Source organism: Haliaeetus leucocephalus, unplaced genomic scaffold, assembly GCF_000737465.1.
Source record: "Haliaeetus leucocephalus isolate CR32 unplaced genomic scaffold, Haliaeetus_leucocephalus-4.0 Scaffold246, whole genome shotgun sequence".
Classification (NCBI taxonomy): Eukaryota; Metazoa; Chordata; class Aves; order Accipitriformes; family Accipitridae; genus Haliaeetus; species Haliaeetus leucocephalus.
Window position 1 is genome coordinate 25861 of NW_010972682.1, and position 18554 is coordinate 44414.

The 18554-nt window shown below is 44.9% G+C and overlaps 1 protein-coding gene across 1 annotated transcript; it reads left to right on the plus strand.

Moving 5' to 3' along the window:
- Positions 1-498: 498 nt before the first annotated feature.
- Positions 499-16912, plus strand: LOC104832378 (keratin, type II cytoskeletal 8-like). The gene is made up of 15 exons (XM_010568527.1): positions 499-747; positions 2145-2362; positions 2960-3020; positions 3639-3734; positions 4096-4260; positions 4350-4475; positions 4783-5003; positions 13003-13159; positions 13815-14026; positions 14225-14285; positions 14716-14811; positions 15123-15287; positions 15695-15820; positions 16525-16745; positions 16876-16912. The coding sequence occupies exons 1-15, from the start codon at positions 499-501 to the stop codon at positions 16910-16912; spliced, it is 2211 nt and encodes a 736-aa protein (XP_010566829.1).
- Positions 16913-18554: the final 1642 nt, after the last annotated feature.

Sequence of the window (18554 nt, forward strand, 5' to 3'; positions counted from 1 at the left end):
TACCACGGAATGGAGACTAACTCCTCCAGAACGTATAAAGGAGAACTTCTGTCACCCCCACCAGAGGAGCTGAGGATCCTTCCCTCTCATTTCTCCTCCTGCTTCAGAACCTACCGTGCCTGTGCTCTCGCCTTCTCTTAACGCTCTGAAAGCGACGCTATGAGCCAACATTTCTACCGATTTGGGGATGGGAGTTTCAGTTCTTTTTCTGCTCACTGTGGCAGACTGGGTGGTGGGAGAAGTCCATCTACCGTAAGCTATTGTGAAGACAATAGAGGAGAAGAAAGGTACAGTGGTTATGGGTATGGTTATGGCAGCAGGAGTCTCCACAACCTTGGTGGGTTTAGGGATGTTTCTAGTGGTGGATGCTATGGAGGAGAAGGAGGAGGATATGGGAGGTGCCTGGGATTTGGTGGTGGGAGACATCTTGATAGGGGCTTTGGTAGAAGAGGATATTTTGTGGGAGCTTTTCAAGGTGGTGAAGCAGGGCTTGGTAGCATGTGTGGCAGAAATTCAGGCAGGGAGGTTCTTGGAGGAGGCTTTGGTAGAAGTGCCTTTGGTGAACAAGGGGCTGGACAGGGTTTTGGGCAGGCTGGTGTTGGCAGAGGCATCGAGGCAGTCCGTGTCAACACCAACCTGCTGAGGCCAATACAAGTACAAGTTGATCCCGAGTTCCAGAGAGTGCGGTCAGATGAGAAAGAGCAGATCAAGGCTCTCAACAACAAATTTGCATCATTCATCAATAAGGTGAGTCCCTGTTCTCTTTTTTACTTGTTATCTGGAAGGGGGAAATATAAGGAGTGCTGCTCTGCCTGTGTGAGGCACGGGGACACCTTTACATTGCATATTCTCTCCCCCCAAACCACAGCGTTGGCTAGATTCCCTTGTGCTGGTGTGAAGTTTTTAATAGCTTGCTATAAACGCCGCTGCATGAATCACTTACATTTAGCCCTGGGATAAGTATCTCTGAGTCGCCTTTTGTGGCAGGACAATAACAAACTACTGGGATGTCACCGACACGTTAAGTGACTTCTCTTTTGAGGAAAAAGGTTTCTGCATGGCTAGAAATATTCTGGTGCCTGGGAATTGTTGATGCTACCATGAAAAATGGGTGATGGACTTGGACATCCTTGATGTGTTCTGTTTCTTTTTCTCAAGCAAAGCAAAATGTTGCATTTCTCTGAATTACAAAACAAATTGCTTCTTTGCTTGGAGGTCCTAGCCTCTTTCAGGTGGCCCGTGGCCCCCACATCTTTCTTCTTTACCTCTTTCTTGGTTTACACTACAATACTTCCATCTCTGTCTGCTGTCGTCTTCTCTTTCGTTTCTACTCACAGACACAGGAACAAAACAGCCACAAAAACACTTCCACCCACGCAGACCTGACATGTGCCTTTGAGTGGTGACATGTGTCTCTGCGTAGTGTGGAAGCTTGTATTATTTGTTACACGTGAAGACTTAATGGCTTCTTGTATTACCCTACTGAAAAGGTGTTGGTTACACCCAGAAGTTTTAAGTTGCTTAGTCCTGAAAAATAGGAGCACTTTTCCTTTAACTCCTTTTTTTTTTTTCTTTTTTTTTTAACTTTCTGGATGTCAGCTTCCAGGTTATAACCTCTTCAGTGTCCCAGCTGAAGAGATGCTTTCCCTCTGGTTTCCAAAAATACTAGCTCTGCATGTTAGAGGTTTTTCTGACCTTCTTCTCTAAGGCAAGGTATATCTAGGAAGAGAGTGGTCCCATGTGGTCTTCTGAGAGGGGGATAATTCTTCTCATGTATTTGGGTGTCTAAGGTACTTCAGAAACAGCTGAAGTCTCCCTCCACCCCAATCATCTCCCTAAATATTATGCATTTAAGAGATGAAAAGCCAGCAAAGATTTCAGTAGCAGCTTTGAGAAGCAGCAGTAAAATCATGCCCTTCATATGCAACATATTGGGAAAAAAGAGATGTGTCCCCTGTTAGTCTAAGCTGTCTCCTGTGTTGGTACCAGTGTTACTACAGTTGGTCCCACCTTGCAAAACCTTTAGATGTTACAGTGTTGGAAATATTACTTAGGATTTGTTTTGCTCTAGGGACTAATGCTGATGTCAGTGTTTCCCCCGGTGCTTTCCAGTGGCTGAGACACTCTTCTGCTTTGCCTTTCAGGTTCAATGTCTTGAGCGGCAGAACCAGGCTCTGCTGGCCAAATGGGAACTTCTGCAGCAGCAAAGTGCCCGACCGGAGGAGAGCAGAAATATCACCTCTTTCTTCCAATCTTACATCAGCAACCTGCAGAGGCAGCTAGAAATGCTCCAGAGCCAGAAGGAGCAGCTGGATCCAGAAGCTTATAATATGCTTCTGCTTGTTGAAGATTATAAAAAGAGGTGAATAATCACAGGTCTGGGAAAAAGCATACTGGAATTTTCCAAGGCAATGCTAATCATGCCCTGGGGTGGCATAGCTTAGCTTCAGACCTTCAAGAGTTTTGTAGCCTTTGTAGGTTCATTATGGGACTTGACTTTGACACTGGAAGACTAAAGCAGAACAATAAGAGGAAAATCAAAGGCCCTGCAGATCTACCCCACTCTTTTCTCCTCCTGTCCTCCTCCATGCCCCTCCTCCCCCAGGCAATGAGTAACCCAGGACTCCTTACCCATGGGGTCAAGTTGAGAACAGTCACTCCTGGTTTAGCTACACCCAAAAAATATATGTCCACAGTTCTGAAATAGGGGAAGTTTAGTTCAGAATTACAAGGCTGTTAGAACTGATGTATATCAATCTATATTAGCCACATTTTGTAGGCTAACTTAGCGTATAGTTCTGCAGAGGGTTTGCAATTGCCTTTGCAGCTGCCAGAAATTGCAGTTAAATGAAAACTTGACACATTCCCTTTCTGGATGATTCCCTCTGGTTTCTGGCCCACTTGACTGAAAAAGCAAGGCAGGCAATGAGCTACCTGTTTCTTTTCTCTGCTGTAACAGATTTGAGGATGAGATCAACAAGCGTGCATCTAAAGAAGAGGAGTTTGTGGAGCTTAAAAAGGTGAAGTAATCCAAGACATTAAGCTAAATCACAGCCTCAGAAATAAAGCAATAACTGGATGGTGTTGAGGTTTTCAAAACCAGGGTCTTTGCTTAACTTCATCTCACTCCCGTCTAACTGAAGTCATCGAAAACCTGAGCTTTTTACTGCAAGACTGGAGAGAAATAATTTCCTCTAGAGACTGAATCAGTCCTTTGTAAGATGAGTATTTAAAAAGTGCCAGTCTTTTTCTCTATTCACTCAATCACAATCTGGGTGAGACATTGTTATTAGGGGTTAAATATATAGATGGCTTAGATAGGAGAAGAGAAAATTTAGACAACTTTTTATGAGAAGAATTAATGAAGTCTATGTTTCTATGTTTTGCATTTTCTCCAGGAACACATTTATTGCCACAGCTATTTTGCTTGTTTCTAAGCCATTCTTTTCTTCTAAGAGTTAGAAACTTTCCCTTTGTTCCAATTGCTTTTCAAACGAAAGCTGAGCTTCATGGGCCGTTATTTGACTCCAGGAATGAAGGCTTTAAAGAAATGTACCAAGTCTTGCAAGAATTGCACTTCAGTGGAGAGTTTGCCAAGGATCAAAGCAATACAAATATGCCTTTGGCTTTTTTTACAGGAACTGGACAGTGCCTACATGGGAAAAATGGAGTTTGATGTTCGGGTGGAAATACTGAAGCAGGATCTTGAGTTCCTCAGATGCTTACATGAAGCTGTGAGTATGCTTCTCAGATGAAAAACTTATCCTCAGGTCTTGAAGGGTGAGTATCTTTCGGAGGTTTTCAGAAATTTCACCTGAACAGGACATTGCAGAGTGGTGTGGAGAGTGGATCATCCTTGGCCTTTGATCTTATAAAGTCCTTTTTCATCTGTGAGTGAAAAGGGGGTCTGGTGTGTCATGAAACCTGGAAGAGACACTTGAAAATTAAAACTGGTGGTGGAACAATAGGAGCTGGGGGATGCAGGTAGGGAAGTTCCAGTGGGTAACTGGCCAGAGGGTGCCATTTCTTTCCTCGTAACACAACCTGGGCTGCTCACATGAACTGTTAAAATCCAAAATTTTTTTTTCCTTGCAGGAGCTGTCCCAGCTTCAAACAGTAGTTGGCAACACCAATGTCGTTCTGTCCATGGACAACCATAGAGAACTGAACATGGATGGCATCATTGAAGAAGTCAGGCAGGAGTATGAGACAATTGCTCAGAGAAGCAAAGCTGAAGTAGATGCCATGTATCAGGGCAGGGTGAGTAAACATTGACAAGATGGGGACGCAAGTCTGTCTGCTCAGCGGAAAAGAAACCAAAAATGTCTGTTCTCTTCTCTGCACATCAGTACCAGGACCTTCAGAACATGTGGGTAAATCAACGTGAGCAAGTGAGGAACAGTTATCAGGAAATCCAGGAACTTATCAGGCAGATCCAAAGACTACAACAAGAAATTGAAATTGCAAGGAGAAAGGTAAAGCTGATACTTTCCAACATGACTAAACTGTTTAAGTCACTTTTACATGGGGACTCAGTGCAGTGCAACGTAGCCTATCCTTTGGAGGCAAACCTAGAAATGACGTTTTCTCTTCAAAATGAAGCAGATTTAGATTTTGGCTGTCTACGTTGGGATTTAATTTGGGTTAATTTACCCAGTCTAACACATCTTCCAAGTTCGGTCATTGAGGCAGATCTTTTAATTTCCAGGGACTGCCAGAAGGGTTTGAATATCCCAGTCCCGTAGAAGGGAAATGGACATGTTCTGTTTTTGCCCACTGCAGAATAACAGCCTCCAAGAAACCATTAAAGATGCTGAGCAGCGTGGGAGCTCTGCCATCACAGATGGCCAGCAAAAGCTTCAGGATTTGGAAAATGCCCTGCAGCAGGCCAAAGATGATCTCACTCGCCTTCTTCATGATTATCAGGAGCTCCTGAACGTGAAATTGGCCCTGGATATTGAAATTGCCATGTATAGATCACTTCTTGAGGAGGAGGAGACCAGGTAGGTACAAACTATTCATCCTGGATAGAGGCACCTGTACAAAGCAGTGCGTCCCATTCCTCAACCTATCACTTAGATCTCCAGGATGAATTGCTCCTTCATTGGCTTACTGATAGAGCCTAGCCTGACTTTTACTTTTATTGGATGCATTATCTCAATGTCACTTTCTCTTCACAGGATACAGGAAGGCTCACCAGCCACAATCTGTAAGTACCTCAAGGCTTTGCTTTGTTTTTTTTAACAAAGCACTGTTACCGTTTTGTTGTCTGTGGTACTTAACACCTACCATCAGAGCAACCTATCTTAGCTCCATTTTGAGCTCCCTAGGGGCATGAAGGAAATGGTAGTCCCTTGTGAGTGTGTGTGTGAATACATGTGTATATGCATTAATATGCCAACATTGAGCTACTGACCTTGGAACCTGTTGGCTATGTTCAACCAAATCTGTAGGAAGTGGGAAACACCTCACTTTTACACTATAGGTCTATGCGGTGCATGTCAGAACCGAAGGAAAAGAAATTGAGTCCTAAAACTGGTGGAAATTGGGGGCCAGCTAAAGGAGAGAGAAACCTGTACACTTGGCCTTCTTAAAGGAAGTGCTGCACTAACTGTTAATGTATGGAGTAGAGATGTAAGTTATGTTAAATATAAGCTAATAAAGCCAGAACAATATGAGAAAAGATTTCACAGGAAAATCTACTAATGAAGACCCTTGTTGCCTCTTTACAGACATATGACAAGGACCACTACAGTACATACAATGATGGCCATACATAAGTATTGTATCAGCAGTGCGTAAAATTTTTTGAGTAAAAAGAATAAGTAGGACATCATTTCTATTTCTTACAGGTGTCATTGACCACAGCACAAGAGCTAGAGGAATATTTGGAGTAGGATCTGGAAACTTGAAAAGTGAGAAGTTGGTGCAAGAAGGTGGACATAGCACTGGAGGATGGGGATCCAGCTCTGGCAGTGGCAGATGCAACCCCCACAGCGGAGGGATGAGCTCTGGTGGGGGCAGCAGCTCTGGTGGGGGCAGCAGCTCTGGCCGGAGAGGGTCCATCTCTGGTGGTGGAGGAAGCTCAGGTCATGGAGGAGGAGGAAGCTCTGGCAGTGGAGGCTCCATGTCTGGAGGTGGCCACAGCTCTGGAGGATGGGGATCCAGCTCTGGCAGTGGCAGATGCAGCCCCCACAGTGGAGGGATGAGCTCTGGTGGGGGCAGCAGCTCTGGGTGGATAGGATCCAGCTCTGGAGGTGGAGGAAGCTCAATCTCTCGAGGCAGCGGATCGAGCCATGATGGTATGTGCAGTTCTGGCAGTGGAGCGTATGGCTGTCGTTTTGGGTCTAGCTCTGGAGGAGAAGGGGTTTATAGTGGTGAGAGCTGTGGAGCTGGTATATATAGTTCCAGAGGTGGTCCTAGAGAATCCAGCTCTGAAGGAGGGTGGTCTTCTTGAAGGTGGGGTTTCAGTTTTACCTCTGGAAGTGGCTCAGGTGTTTCTGCAGATGCTTCTCACATGTAACATTTACTTTGCAAAGTCTGTCAACGGAATGGGAAGAAGGCATTCCCTCTGCTATTAGAGGCAAGGGTGGCTTTTGTGCCCACCACTGGGTCACTGCTAGTTTGAACGTGTCGCACATAATCCCAAGCTCTCTTCACCCTGCATCCATCTCTTGAATTCTCCAGCCACACACCTCTGTTTTATGACAATACTGTGATGGTTGCTACTGTTTCCCTAGGCTTTCTCTAAGCACTTCAACTCAGGGTGTTTGGAACCTTTGTCTTTGGCAACTAAAGGCTTGAAACCCTGTCTGTTGTGTGTGTATTGGTCTATGGGTGGGCACAAGTCTGATGTGTATGGTGAGATTTTTGTAATGACTCTTTAAATATATAAATCAGTTTATGGAGATCTGATCCAACCTCAAGAAAAAAATTAGTGAAAAAGTGGAAGAAGGTGTTTACAAAAGAATGTCTGTTGTGGGGGGCCATAGGCTGAACATCTGCTGTGAAAATGGGTTCCAGGCGACAAGTCCTATTGGCCTAATCTAGCCAGTCAACCAGGACACATGGCCACATCTCAGTTCCATCATTCCCTCCAGGAGTCACTCATTAAAGAACCAGGGGACAGATCAAATAATCCATGCAGATTTTGTTAGCATTGCAGTTGCAGATAAAGGACCAGAAAGTCTATGAACAACAATGTCTTATCTTACTTCTAGTCCCATTTTCCTCCCTGGGGTCCCAAATCAAAATTGGATGGTATGTACCCAAGTAAGCCTTTTTTGGCCAACATCTTATTCAATGGTCACTTCTATGCAGAAGAAGCAATATGTTTTCTAAGTTTCTCATAGAACCTCCTTTAAGTCCATTCAAAAGTTCTAATGAAGAGCAGAGAAGCTGACATTACCAGGAAAGTTTAAGAAGCTCAATGCAACTGTGTCACCTTAATTTAGCAACACTCCACTTAGATAACTGGAATGTCACAATCCCATCAGGAATATTTCATGTCTTTCGCCCAGTCGAAGGGAAGGTAGGATGCTCTTAACTGTTTTTCCAGGAAATCCAACTGTGAAGGGTCTTGGGGGTGGCAGCCAGTGAGTGAGATACTCAGCTTGGTGGGAAACCCACTGTGAAGACCCATTTGCAGATGGCCATAGAGCCATGAAAACAACTAGGGAACGTTGACAGGGAGCCACAAAGGGCTAAATCAAACCTTTATAGCATAGTCTGGAAGCAGTTATGAGTACCCTTCATGTGGGGAGGTCTAGACACTGTATTTCAGTCAAAACTAGGTTATCACTGCCCTCATCAAATGCAGAAAGCCCCACACACGCTGTGAAGCAGTCAGCTGTGGTAGTGAAAACTGGAGATTGTGTTAGCAAACCCTGCTGAGATGAGCCTGTGTTTTCATCCGTGCTGGCTCGCATCCCACAGGTTCAGTGTGTGGGTGGTATGAGTTTACCTTGGCTTGCAAAACACCATGCACAGCTACCCTTCAACAGTGGGGACAGTTTATTCACTGTTAATGGCTGCTTCTACATCACTTACGGAAACAGTTCAGTTCTTCAGGATCCAAGTGATAAATAAGCTGCACCATCACAACCCCATTTTTCATCTAAGACATTAGGTAAGACTTTTCAATCAAGACAAAGCCTCCTCTCTTACAATAAAAAGTGGAAGCTGTGAAAGGTAATTCTGCACACTACCAAGTACTGGTGGGCTTTAGTTTCATTGTTACAGGGTGCCTAGAGCTTCTCATCTCTAATCAGAAGAAATAAAGAATAATTATGAACACTGTGGTCAGGTCTGTGGGTTTTTTACTGATCTGTTTTGTAGAGTGAAAGGTCGAAAAGGAAGAAGGTAGAATCAATGGAGAGAAGTAGGCACTTTGGGAGGCAATTCAAAAGACCTAATTTGTGCATCTACCTTAGTACTGGGTGAGTCACCCGCTGGAGATCAGACAAACCATCTGTTTTGATTGACTATAACAGGAGCCTGGGAGACCAGCTTAGAAAAGAGATTGCTAACCCCCAACTCCTAGGAGAGGCTTGATCAGCACTTCCACTAAGTTGTTTGAAGTACTGTTTACATGCTGGTAGTACATAGCCTTAAGTGCTGGGCTAATTTAGTGAAGGAATGGTTTGGAAGGGTATATCAAAACCTGTTCTGCTTGTCAGCTAAGCTATAATGATATCTCCAGTTTCTGGAAATGAGTGTTCTGGCACCTCGTTCCATATAAAAGTATCTCTGTTTAAGTAAGAGAGAAAAATCTCATCCAGGATTTCAGTTGTCTAAAAAGATAATATTTTTTAAATGCTTAATTTTGTGGTTCCTTTCCTTCAGCAGCTATATGGTCCAACTTCTGCTAGTATCTGTAAGGAGCTTGTGTATTCAGCTCTGTTAAGACCGAGGCTGAGTTTCAGGTCTTTGGACCATACAGATTTGAGCTGAGATGATCAAGCAGATGATTTTCTTTCTACCACCACAGCACATGCAAAGTGTGGAAAGTGACTAAAAGAGGTCAATGTGGGGAGCATGGGGACATATCCACTGCTGATTTCTCGTTGACTCAACACTAAGTTGCTATTGTCAATTAGATATTGCCCATGCATTTTTGATGGAAAATGCCACAAGATAGACTGTCTAAGGCTGTGCCCAGAGACATTTTTAGTTTTGAGGTTCAGGGGCTGAGCTGAAGTCATGAGAAGAAGAAGATCATAAGGTGGGGCCTTCAGATTAATGTCAGTTAACGTACTGGGGCACGTATTATCAGTCATCACAACATTGTAAACATGCTCAGGATGTAACACTGAAAGCAGGTGTCTACTGACACCCTGTGCCTAGGCACAGCTTGAGCCTCCAAAGAGTATTGATATGATGAGCAAGATTTTAGGTATGAGGGGAGGACACCAAGGTGATGAAGAACATGGCAGTAGGTCAGTTGTCCTTAAAGCTGGTGGTAAGTCTCTATCTCAGGGTTGTTTTTCCTGCCAGAGGTTCATTACTGGATGCACACATATTTTACAAAACATCCCTGGCTCATAGTCAACCTTGGAGTACAAATCCATATGAAATCTCACCTTCTTGCAAGGACTGAGGACCTTATTGTTCCCATGCTGTCCTGGCTTCTAAATATTGCCCTCTACAGCTGTGAGCTAGCTCTTGCTAGTGGGACCCTGAGAGGTTTCTGAATGTTGAACTAGGTGTGAACAGGCTCATGTCACCACCGAGAACCCAACCAAGAACCCGTGTGGACAGGGAAGTTCACGATGCATTAGATACCACCACCTAGTGGGAGAAACAAGTTGTACTGTAGTGGTGTAGAGCTGGTCACTGTGCTGGCTTTCCCAGTCTCTCTCTGACTGGTGGAGTTTTGGGCTTGAGCCCTCTTTGCTGTACAGATGTGGCCGGAACAAGAAGTTCCCTCCTGATTTGCTCTGGCAAAAAGCTGTGAAATTAGTCAGGGCTACATTGTAGCACCATGAAAACTGTGGGCCTCCTATCTTCATTGCTGGGCCCCTTTCCAAAATTCCTGGTAGTTAGAAGTAAATGAATGAGCTGTGATTACCCTGGGAGCTACTCCCCTGGTGCCCACATACACGTACAACCCTCTCTCCCCTGAAAGGGAGCTGCAGCAAGCACAACTGCTCTGGCATGAATACATGAGTTCCATCAACGGGATGGAAGCAAGTGGAGAAGTTCTGTATTTTAAACCTGGAGACTGCTGTCAAATGACACTCAAAAACTTTGTCTCCTGCAGCAAGTTGGGTGGGATGAGATGAAGTTGGGAGAGAAAGGCAGAGCTGACCTTGCGTTCCTCTAAACTACGGCCCAAGCTGGGCAGATGAGAACAGCCCAAGGGTTGCACCAGGTGGCATCATATGCCTTTTGGGGACTCGGAGTCATCAGGGGACATGTAGACTCAGAGCCAGAGGTGAGACTGATCTGGACGGATGAACGTTTCGCTATGTCTGGGGATGTGAAAACCCAAGTTCAGAAGTTTTCCTTATCAAAGTGTATCTATGGGAGGAAAACTTTTGAAACCACCCATGACCCTGTAGGCTCTAGCCACAGCAAGGAAACAAAACCTCTGAGCTAACTCTTGCTTGAAGGAGTCAAACTTCCCTTGCTAGCAGCAGGACCAGGCAGAGTGCTCTGAGATCACCCACCCCTGCTCAGAAGGTGCGGGAGAACCATCGAGCATCGTGGTACCTCGTCACTGGGCCCACGCAGATGCAGCGGGGGCGGGGGGATTCAGTGGGAGACCAAGGAGAGACAAACTGGAAGCACAAAATGAAGACCGAGTCAGAGCAGCTCCAGGCCAAGAACCCTCCTCCCGGGCTCCAATCCTGCTCTTCCAGATGGGATTGCCATGGACTCTGCCTGTATTTAAGCAGCCGAGACACCCAGGACTTCAATCATTTCTGCTCTTCTGTGTGTAGGTGTAATTGATAGAGCTGTCAAGAACCTGCAATTAAGCTAGTTGTCTTTCCAGCTACTTCATACCATCAATTATCTCTCTTGCTGGGCTAAGGGCAAGCTGTTCCAGTGAAGAACATTTGCAAATAATGAGGTACAAGAAAACTTTTGGCATCAGCCACTCTCGGAGACAGAATACCAGCAAGGTTGCTGGTAACCAGTTTTGGTTTTCATCAGCCTCCTTGCGAAAGGTGGAGAAAAAGCCCTCCAGTGAGCCCAGGGAGTGAAAAAAAAATATTAAAAAATCCCTGCAAAACCAAGGAAAGACATGAGCACGTGAAATACTATCCCATTTCTTAGGAATTTGAAATGCTTAAATGTTTAATTGCCAAAAAAACACTGACCAAGGTTTGAGCCTGTTGAAAGAGTTAAGGTTTAGTATGGCATAATAGCAGGGGAAAACCATTTCTTTCAAATCATCTGAAATGAAACCCTTCACCTTTCTGTTTTGAAAGAGACTTTGGCAAGAAGCCGCAAGGACAGAGATGTAATCTTGGCTCCACCTCTGAGGTATTGTGAGGCTCTCAGCAAATATATTAAACTTATCAGCCTTTTCTTCCCCATCTGTCAAGCAATTCTAATAAATCTTTTTTATTTGCCTTGAGGTATTCCAAGGGTTTTAATTACAAACTCAAATATAAAGGATAGTAACAGAGAGTAACCATACAGCAGCTGTATTAATAAGGTATTTTCGCAGGATACTGGTTGCTGGTGCATTCATAGTCTGCCCACCAAGGCCAAGCCTACTGCAGTTTCCAATTAAATGATTAACAAGCATCCAGCTAACAGCCTTGTGGCTGAGCTTCCTATTTTCTAAGCTATTTATTGTCTTCTCCACACGAGCGCCATTTTTCAATGTGTTCTATACAACCAAAGCCAAAAACTTAACGAGATGATGTCGATACAGTAATTCATTCATCTAAAAGTTGAGCATCCAAGTCTGAGCTGGTCATTTTAGACTTTCTTGGACTCAGTGAAGAAGATAAAGGCTCTCTGGAGAGCAATCTCTCAGACATGCCTGTCTCTCAGCAGACCTAGCATCAAAAGTTGGAAGAGATAGGTCCTGCTCAGTCAGTTATGGTCTTTAACAGGGGATGGTGTGTGGAGGGCTATTTATAAAAAAGAAGTATTTTGCACTCTTGTACCACCACAAGGAAATTTGTGTGTCTGGACCACACTATGGTTCCCAGCTTCCAAGTACCGGGCTGCCTTTGGCTGTGCCTCATGGACTTATACCACCCTTTGTGAAGGGAGTGACTACAAAAAGAACAGATACTGCAAAAATCACTTCTCATTTGCTGTTCAACAGAACACTCCTTTACAGATTGTCCTTGACAGAGGGAGACACTCTTAAGGCCATTTGCTAAACTGTAATTCATGTAAGGAAGGAGGACAAACTAAAACAAAAGAAGAATCCTTACAAAACCCAGCCCAAGGGACCTTCCAAGCTCTATATGCAAATGAAGCAATTTAAAACCAGTAAAATTCCATAGGATTTCACAAATGTTCCATGTTATGCATTGTTTTGCATATTTAAACCTACCTATTTAAACCTTGCCAGCTAAGGCAAACCCCAAGAAAACCCCAAATTATTCATCTGCATCAACGAAGCCCCACTTCTGAGATGTGTATAAAGGACGCACCCAGGGCTGTCAGAGCAGAGGGGCCCCTTTTTGACTTGCATGCTCTGCTGTCCTCCAGCATCCTCTCCTCCATCACGACTGCCAGCATGAGCCAGCAGCTGTCAGCTGGAAGGTCTTTTCATGGAAGAAAGTTCTTCTCATCATCTTCTGCTGCGAGCGGCACGAGCCAGTGCCGAAGCAGTGTTTTCCCCTCTGCTGTGCTATTTGGAAGAACTTATGAAGCCTGGAGACACAGCAGCCAAAGCCTCCAAAACACAGATAGGTGCAAATGGCTTTCTTCTGACCGAAGCCTCGCACAGAGGGTCTGTGGAGGCTGGAGGTGCAGGGGCATCCCTGCCAACAGTGAAGGTGGGAGTCACAGGTTAGGCTTCCACAGCAGGAGCTGCAAAAGTGAAGGTATTTGTGAGGTGCACGTCAGTGAAAGCCTGCTGCAGCCTCTTGATGTGAAGGTCGACCCTGAAATCCAGCACATCCGAAAGCAGGACAGAGAGCAGATGAAGATCCTCAATAACCAGTTTGCCTCTTTGATTGACAAGGTGAGAGGTGAGACGAGACTTAAAGGAATGATGAGGTTTAAGTGTGAAGGAAACCTTTTTGTGCTCAGGTCTTTGATTCCTCTCCTCTCATCCTATCACCTGAGCTGTATGCTGGTTTTAGCATGTGTGACTCCAGTACTATGAGCTGCAAATGCAGATCTAGCTGATAATGTTATTTTAATCTGGTTTATGTGTTTATGTGCTTTGATAAGCTGCATCTGTTTTTATTATTCATAGTGAAAGGGAGCTGTTCCTCCAAGGTATCTTACTGAGCTTCTGCACTGTTGACTTCTCTCTGTGCAGCTAGACCTTGTAAAGTTGCATTGTCTCCTATCGGTAAACATGGTTTCCACTATCAGCCATTTGATATGCAGATTTATTTAAATATTCCATGGTTTCTGTAGCTGCCACAAAGGCTGTACTGTCTAGGGCTTCCCTGGAGAATGGGAGAGCAGCATGCCTAGTTTGCTCTAGGATTATAGGATTAGGAAGACTGCAATGCCCCCCTTTTGTCCTCTCATCCCCTTCAAACCACAATGAACCCCTGAAACACTGACTCAGAAGAAGCCTTGGTCCCCCCCCCCCATTCATTTGGTCCCCATACAATGCAGCTAAGCACGTGCCTGAAGAAGGTGGCTTTGCTTTCTGAATGCAGGTACAGCATCTGGAGCAGCAGAACAGGGTGCTGGCCACCAAATGGGACCTATTGCAAAAGCAGGTGCTGCCATCCCAGAAGAACACCAAGCACGTCTTCGACAACTTCATTTGCAGCCTGCAGAGGTGGCTGGACTCGCTGCTGCGTGAGCAGGGGCAGATGGAACCTGAGCTGAACGACACAGAGAAGCTCGTTGAAGAGTTCAGGTGCAAGTGAGTGAGCAGAAACCATCCACAGGGCAGTGAGCTCCAACAGCTTGTCTAATGGGACTTGAATTTTTGTCCGTATCAATAGACTTCTCTCTGAGGTCCAAGAAGCTGAGATCCAATAGCACCCTGACCTCTAAATACTCAAACAAGGTCTCCAGTCTCAGAATGACCCAGTAACCAGTCTTTTCTCTTCCCCAACAGATACAAGCAGGAAGTAAGCAGACGCACGGCTGCTGAGAACGAGTTTGTGTTATTGAAGAAGGTAAGGAATTGGTATGAATGGAAGGGTTGGATGCAGAGATCCAAGGACTTTCCTCTGATCTGCTCCTTGCAAGGCAAGGGTCAGGTCTTGAGAATGTTAAAAGTCATTGGACAAGTATGGATACAGAAAAACATGTCACAGAGTATTGCCAGAGAGCATTACACCTCTGCCCTTTAGCACAGAAAGGACATTTCATTCTAAACTGACAGCTTTCTAGTCCTAATGCCCAAGTCATGATGTCTTTCAGGCAAGAACTCAGCAGTATTGTATATGCTTTTGGGACCCCCTTAGCTGTTGCTGTTCAGGGGAAATCTGAGCTTCCCAATGACTTTTCCTCAACAAAATTTCCTACCCTAAAAATATAATTACATTGCCTTAGGTCTCTGTGTAGGTACCATTTTGACTTCTAACTGTCTGGAAACTCTTTTAGGATGTGGACTGTGTCTATCTGGCCAAGGCAGAGCTGGAAGCAAAGGTGGAAACCCTAAAGCAGGAGATAGAGTTCCTGAAATGTGTTTCTGCTCAGGTATGGATGCTCCTGTCCCAACCTTGCTTGATGGCAGCTATTCCTACCAGCTGCTTCTTGATTTAGGCCTGATTAAACCAATCCATCTGGCTCTTTTTGGGAGGCAATAAGAATCCCAGATAAGGAAGATTTTGCAATCTCAAAACCCCCAAACCCTCAAGCTGCATGTGTGACCAAATCTAGTCTCAACTCCTGGGCTGTGGCTCAGGTCAGACTCTCAGTGGTGGTGTTACTTCCACTGGAGTGTGAGATAAGAAATCCAGGGACAGAGACATACTGACACCTTACTGCCGCTCACACATGGCTTCTAGGAAATCGCTGAGCTGGTGAGAAGTCCCTGTGACACCTCTGCCATTGTGAAAATGGACAACAGCCGAGGCCTGGACACGGAGGGCATCCTCAGGAGTGCTGAGTGTTGGTATGAGGACATAGCTCAGAAAAGCAAAGCAGTGTTGGATGCGCTGTGCAGAACTAGGGTAAGTTGTAGCATCCAGTGACATATCCTTAATTCTCTCACTGTCAAAAGTAGTAGTGCAAAGGTGGTGATTTTTTCTTTCTGTCTTCACTGTATAACTTCTGGACCTAATTGTCCATTCTGCTACAATCTGTAAGTCTCAAAGTCAGGAGAACATCCCCAGACCAGATACAATGCAATGGGACAAGACTCAGTCATGCTGGGAAGGCTGTAGGTGGGAGGTTGTAGGTGAGTTGAACAGAGAAAACTGCAGGAGGAAAGCTCCACTTGCTGCTGAAAGTCTCAGGAGCTGTAAAGTCGTGAGACTTTTCTAAACCTAGTATAATTCACTCTGGAAAGAGAAGCAAGGCTTCTATACTAGGTACACTACCAACATTAATTGCCAGGTCTCTCTTTTCTTACTATCAGTTCCGAGAGCTGGAGGAGGCAAAGGGGAGAGATTGCAATGAAATGAAGTCCCGCCAGCAAGAGATTGAAGAGCTGAGTTTTGTGATCCAGAGAAGGCAGTGTGACCTTGAAAATGTGAAGAAGGAGGTATGATGGATCATATTTACTCACTGGATCCTAGGTGTAAGATTCCAAGTCATGTTTTCTACATCTCTGTGGCATTTCTTTCGTCTTTATAAGGAGCATTGCCTCACACCGGTTCCATTGGTCTAGAGAAGATCTTACCAGTGCTGAGCGGGGAATAAGGATTATCTGCTGGCCTATTTACTGTTGGATCATTTTGATTATTGCAAAGAACTAATTGCAGGAAATTAGATCATTGGATTAGCTACAGCCACTCGGAAAATTGCTAAAATTGGTCCAGCAGGAATTCTGGCAGGAGGCAATGCTTCTGACACAGGTTCAAAGCATCCAATAAGTAGGGTAGAATTATGACTCACCAGTAATTCAGCACCCATAGAAACTGGTATAATTTTCAGACCATCTAATTCATTATATAGTTTATAACGGGAAGTAATGGAAAACCTTAATTATTAGTTCCAATTAGAACAAGGTATTGGTATCCTTGAAACAAGACTTAAACACAGTCTGGCAGTACAAGGACAAGTCCAGCCTTTCTGTAGTACTTCAGAACTGATATTTGATTTTGGAAACATTTGGCTTTCCTAAAAGGAACCTCAATACTTCCCAATTTTCGACTCTCAAAAAAAAGTGAGAATTTCTCTTTCAAGGATAAGGATGGCAAGAAAGAGGGCAGGGAAAGTAATGACTTCTTGTGTCTCCCCTGGCAGGTGTCCTCTCTGCAAACATCAGTTTGTGAGACTGAGCATTGCAGGGACTGTGCCCTCAAACACATCCAGGAGAAGCACGTTGAGCTGCAGGATGCCCTCCAGAAGGCCAAGGATGAGCTGGCTTGCATGCTGCGGGATTACCAGGAGCTGCTGAATGTCAATCTGGCCCTGGATATCGAGATTGCAACATATAAGACTCTACTGGAGGGTGACGAGAGCAGGTGGGTACCACTACAACCACGTCTGGGCAGCGTTCAGTCCTTGGGACTCTTCGGCAGAGACAAGGAGGCTGGAAAAGGCTAGAAATGCTAGTTATGTGACGGATAACCCTGTGACCTTCTTCTCCTTCAGGATACGCCTTGGGAGCCCTGTGAGAGTGTGTAAGTAAGCTCCAGGTTTTCTGTTTTCCTTACAACATTCAACAGCCTAGTTCTGGTTTGCAGGGGGAGGAGGAAGGCTGAATCCTCCCCACGAGCGATTCCACCTGTGCTTTCCCATGACAGTGATCACCACCCCTTGCAGCAACATCTCTGGCTGCGAAGCCAACCTGGGATGTGGATCTGGTAGACAGGCCAGAAGATGCAAGTCCTCCTGTAGTGCTGGTAGAGCATCCCTACCCAAAGATGCTAGTGCCTGCCACAGAGGATTCACCTCCAGAAGCGTTGGCAGCTCTGTAGGCAAGCAGTCTACCTCTGGTGGTCCCAGCTGCATCCTTAGGAGTGAAGAATTTAGGGCCAGAGGTGGGGGCCATTCGTGCCAGAGCTCAGCCCCTCTGGGCACTGGTGGACTGTGCAGTAGGACTGCAGGGAGCTGTGGAGAGAGCTGCAGAGCTGCAAAGAGCATGGGAAACTCAGCTCACCCACAAGGGATGTGTTGGCCAGGGGTGAGGATTTCAGGTGGATCTCCATGCCCCAGGGCCACCTGGATCTAAAGTTCAGCTGTGAGAGTCAGGAGAACCAGGATGTAAGACCTAAAGTAGAAAAATGAAAGCCTTGCTCTACTTTCAGTGGTTAAAATGTCCTCAACTCCACCTTACACACAAGGAAGAGGCATCCTGGCTACAAGAACATTGTAGCCTCATGAAACCACATCAGAGAAACTCCACTGGGATCACATAAAAAAAGGGACACTTAAAACATCTTCCTTTTGATTTCTGCTGTTTCTTTAAAGGGCTGGGGGTTGTGTTGGGGCACTTATCTTATTATCACTCAGTTTCTGCTTCCTACCAGCCTTCTTTTTTTTTCCTGATTAAGCCTTTGCTATGTATGAAACAAGCTGTGACATTTAATTCAGAATCCTTTCCCTAGAGTGCTCTGGGAAGAGTTTCTGGAAATGAGCTCTCTAGGACTCACCATTTCATCAAAGTCTATCTGACGTAATTTTAGGCAAGTCAGTGGAGTTGTAGTGCTGAGACACACAGGGTCATGGAGAGGAGGGCCATGACTCCAGTGATGTTCTTTGTTCACTGACTTGGAGCAGTTTGGTCATCCATATGCAGGCAGGCAAGTCATAAAGGAAATCTCAATAAAAAAAAACACATTTCACCTTCTGTAGTCAGCAAAGAGTAATTACGTCGCTTGTGCTCCTATTAGCTTCCTCGCTTAGTGTCCTGATGTTTGCATAAATTACAGCACCCTCACTTCTATCTTGATGACTCAAGAGCTTTAAACTTTTTCTCTTTTTCCAGTAAATCTCATGGAGAACAAACGTATTGCCACTTGGTTTTTAGTGTTTGCCAAGAATACAGAAATGCCCCATTCCTAAATTGGTCAAGACATATCTGCTCATTAGAAGCCTTAACAATTAAGCAGAAGTGGCAGGGCTGCCCAGAGATTGTCATGTAGATCCAGTCTTCGGTTGGTGTAAATCATGGAAGCCTTTTAAAATCAGCTTATTTATGCTGATTTGCACCAAATTGGGCTCCTACCCAATGCTATTCAATGGCTGTTTTAAGATTCATAGAGAAGTCATCTCAGTCTCTTTGCATTTTTATAGCTTGTCTACCACAGAGGCGTGACGACAAAACACAT

Coding starts and splice junctions, on each gene's coding strand:
- LOC104832378 (XM_010568527.1), top strand. CDS start 499: ATGTGTGGCAGAAATTCAGGCAGGGAGGTTCTTGGAGGAGGCTTTGGT. Junction 3,021..3,638: donor AGTTTGTGGAGCTTAAAAAG/GTGAAGTAATCC, acceptor CTTTTTTTACAG/GAACTGGACAGTGCCTACAT. Junction 4,261..4,349: donor ATGCCATGTATCAGGGCAGG/GTGAGTAAACAT, acceptor TCTGCACATCAG/TACCAGGACCTTCAGAACAT.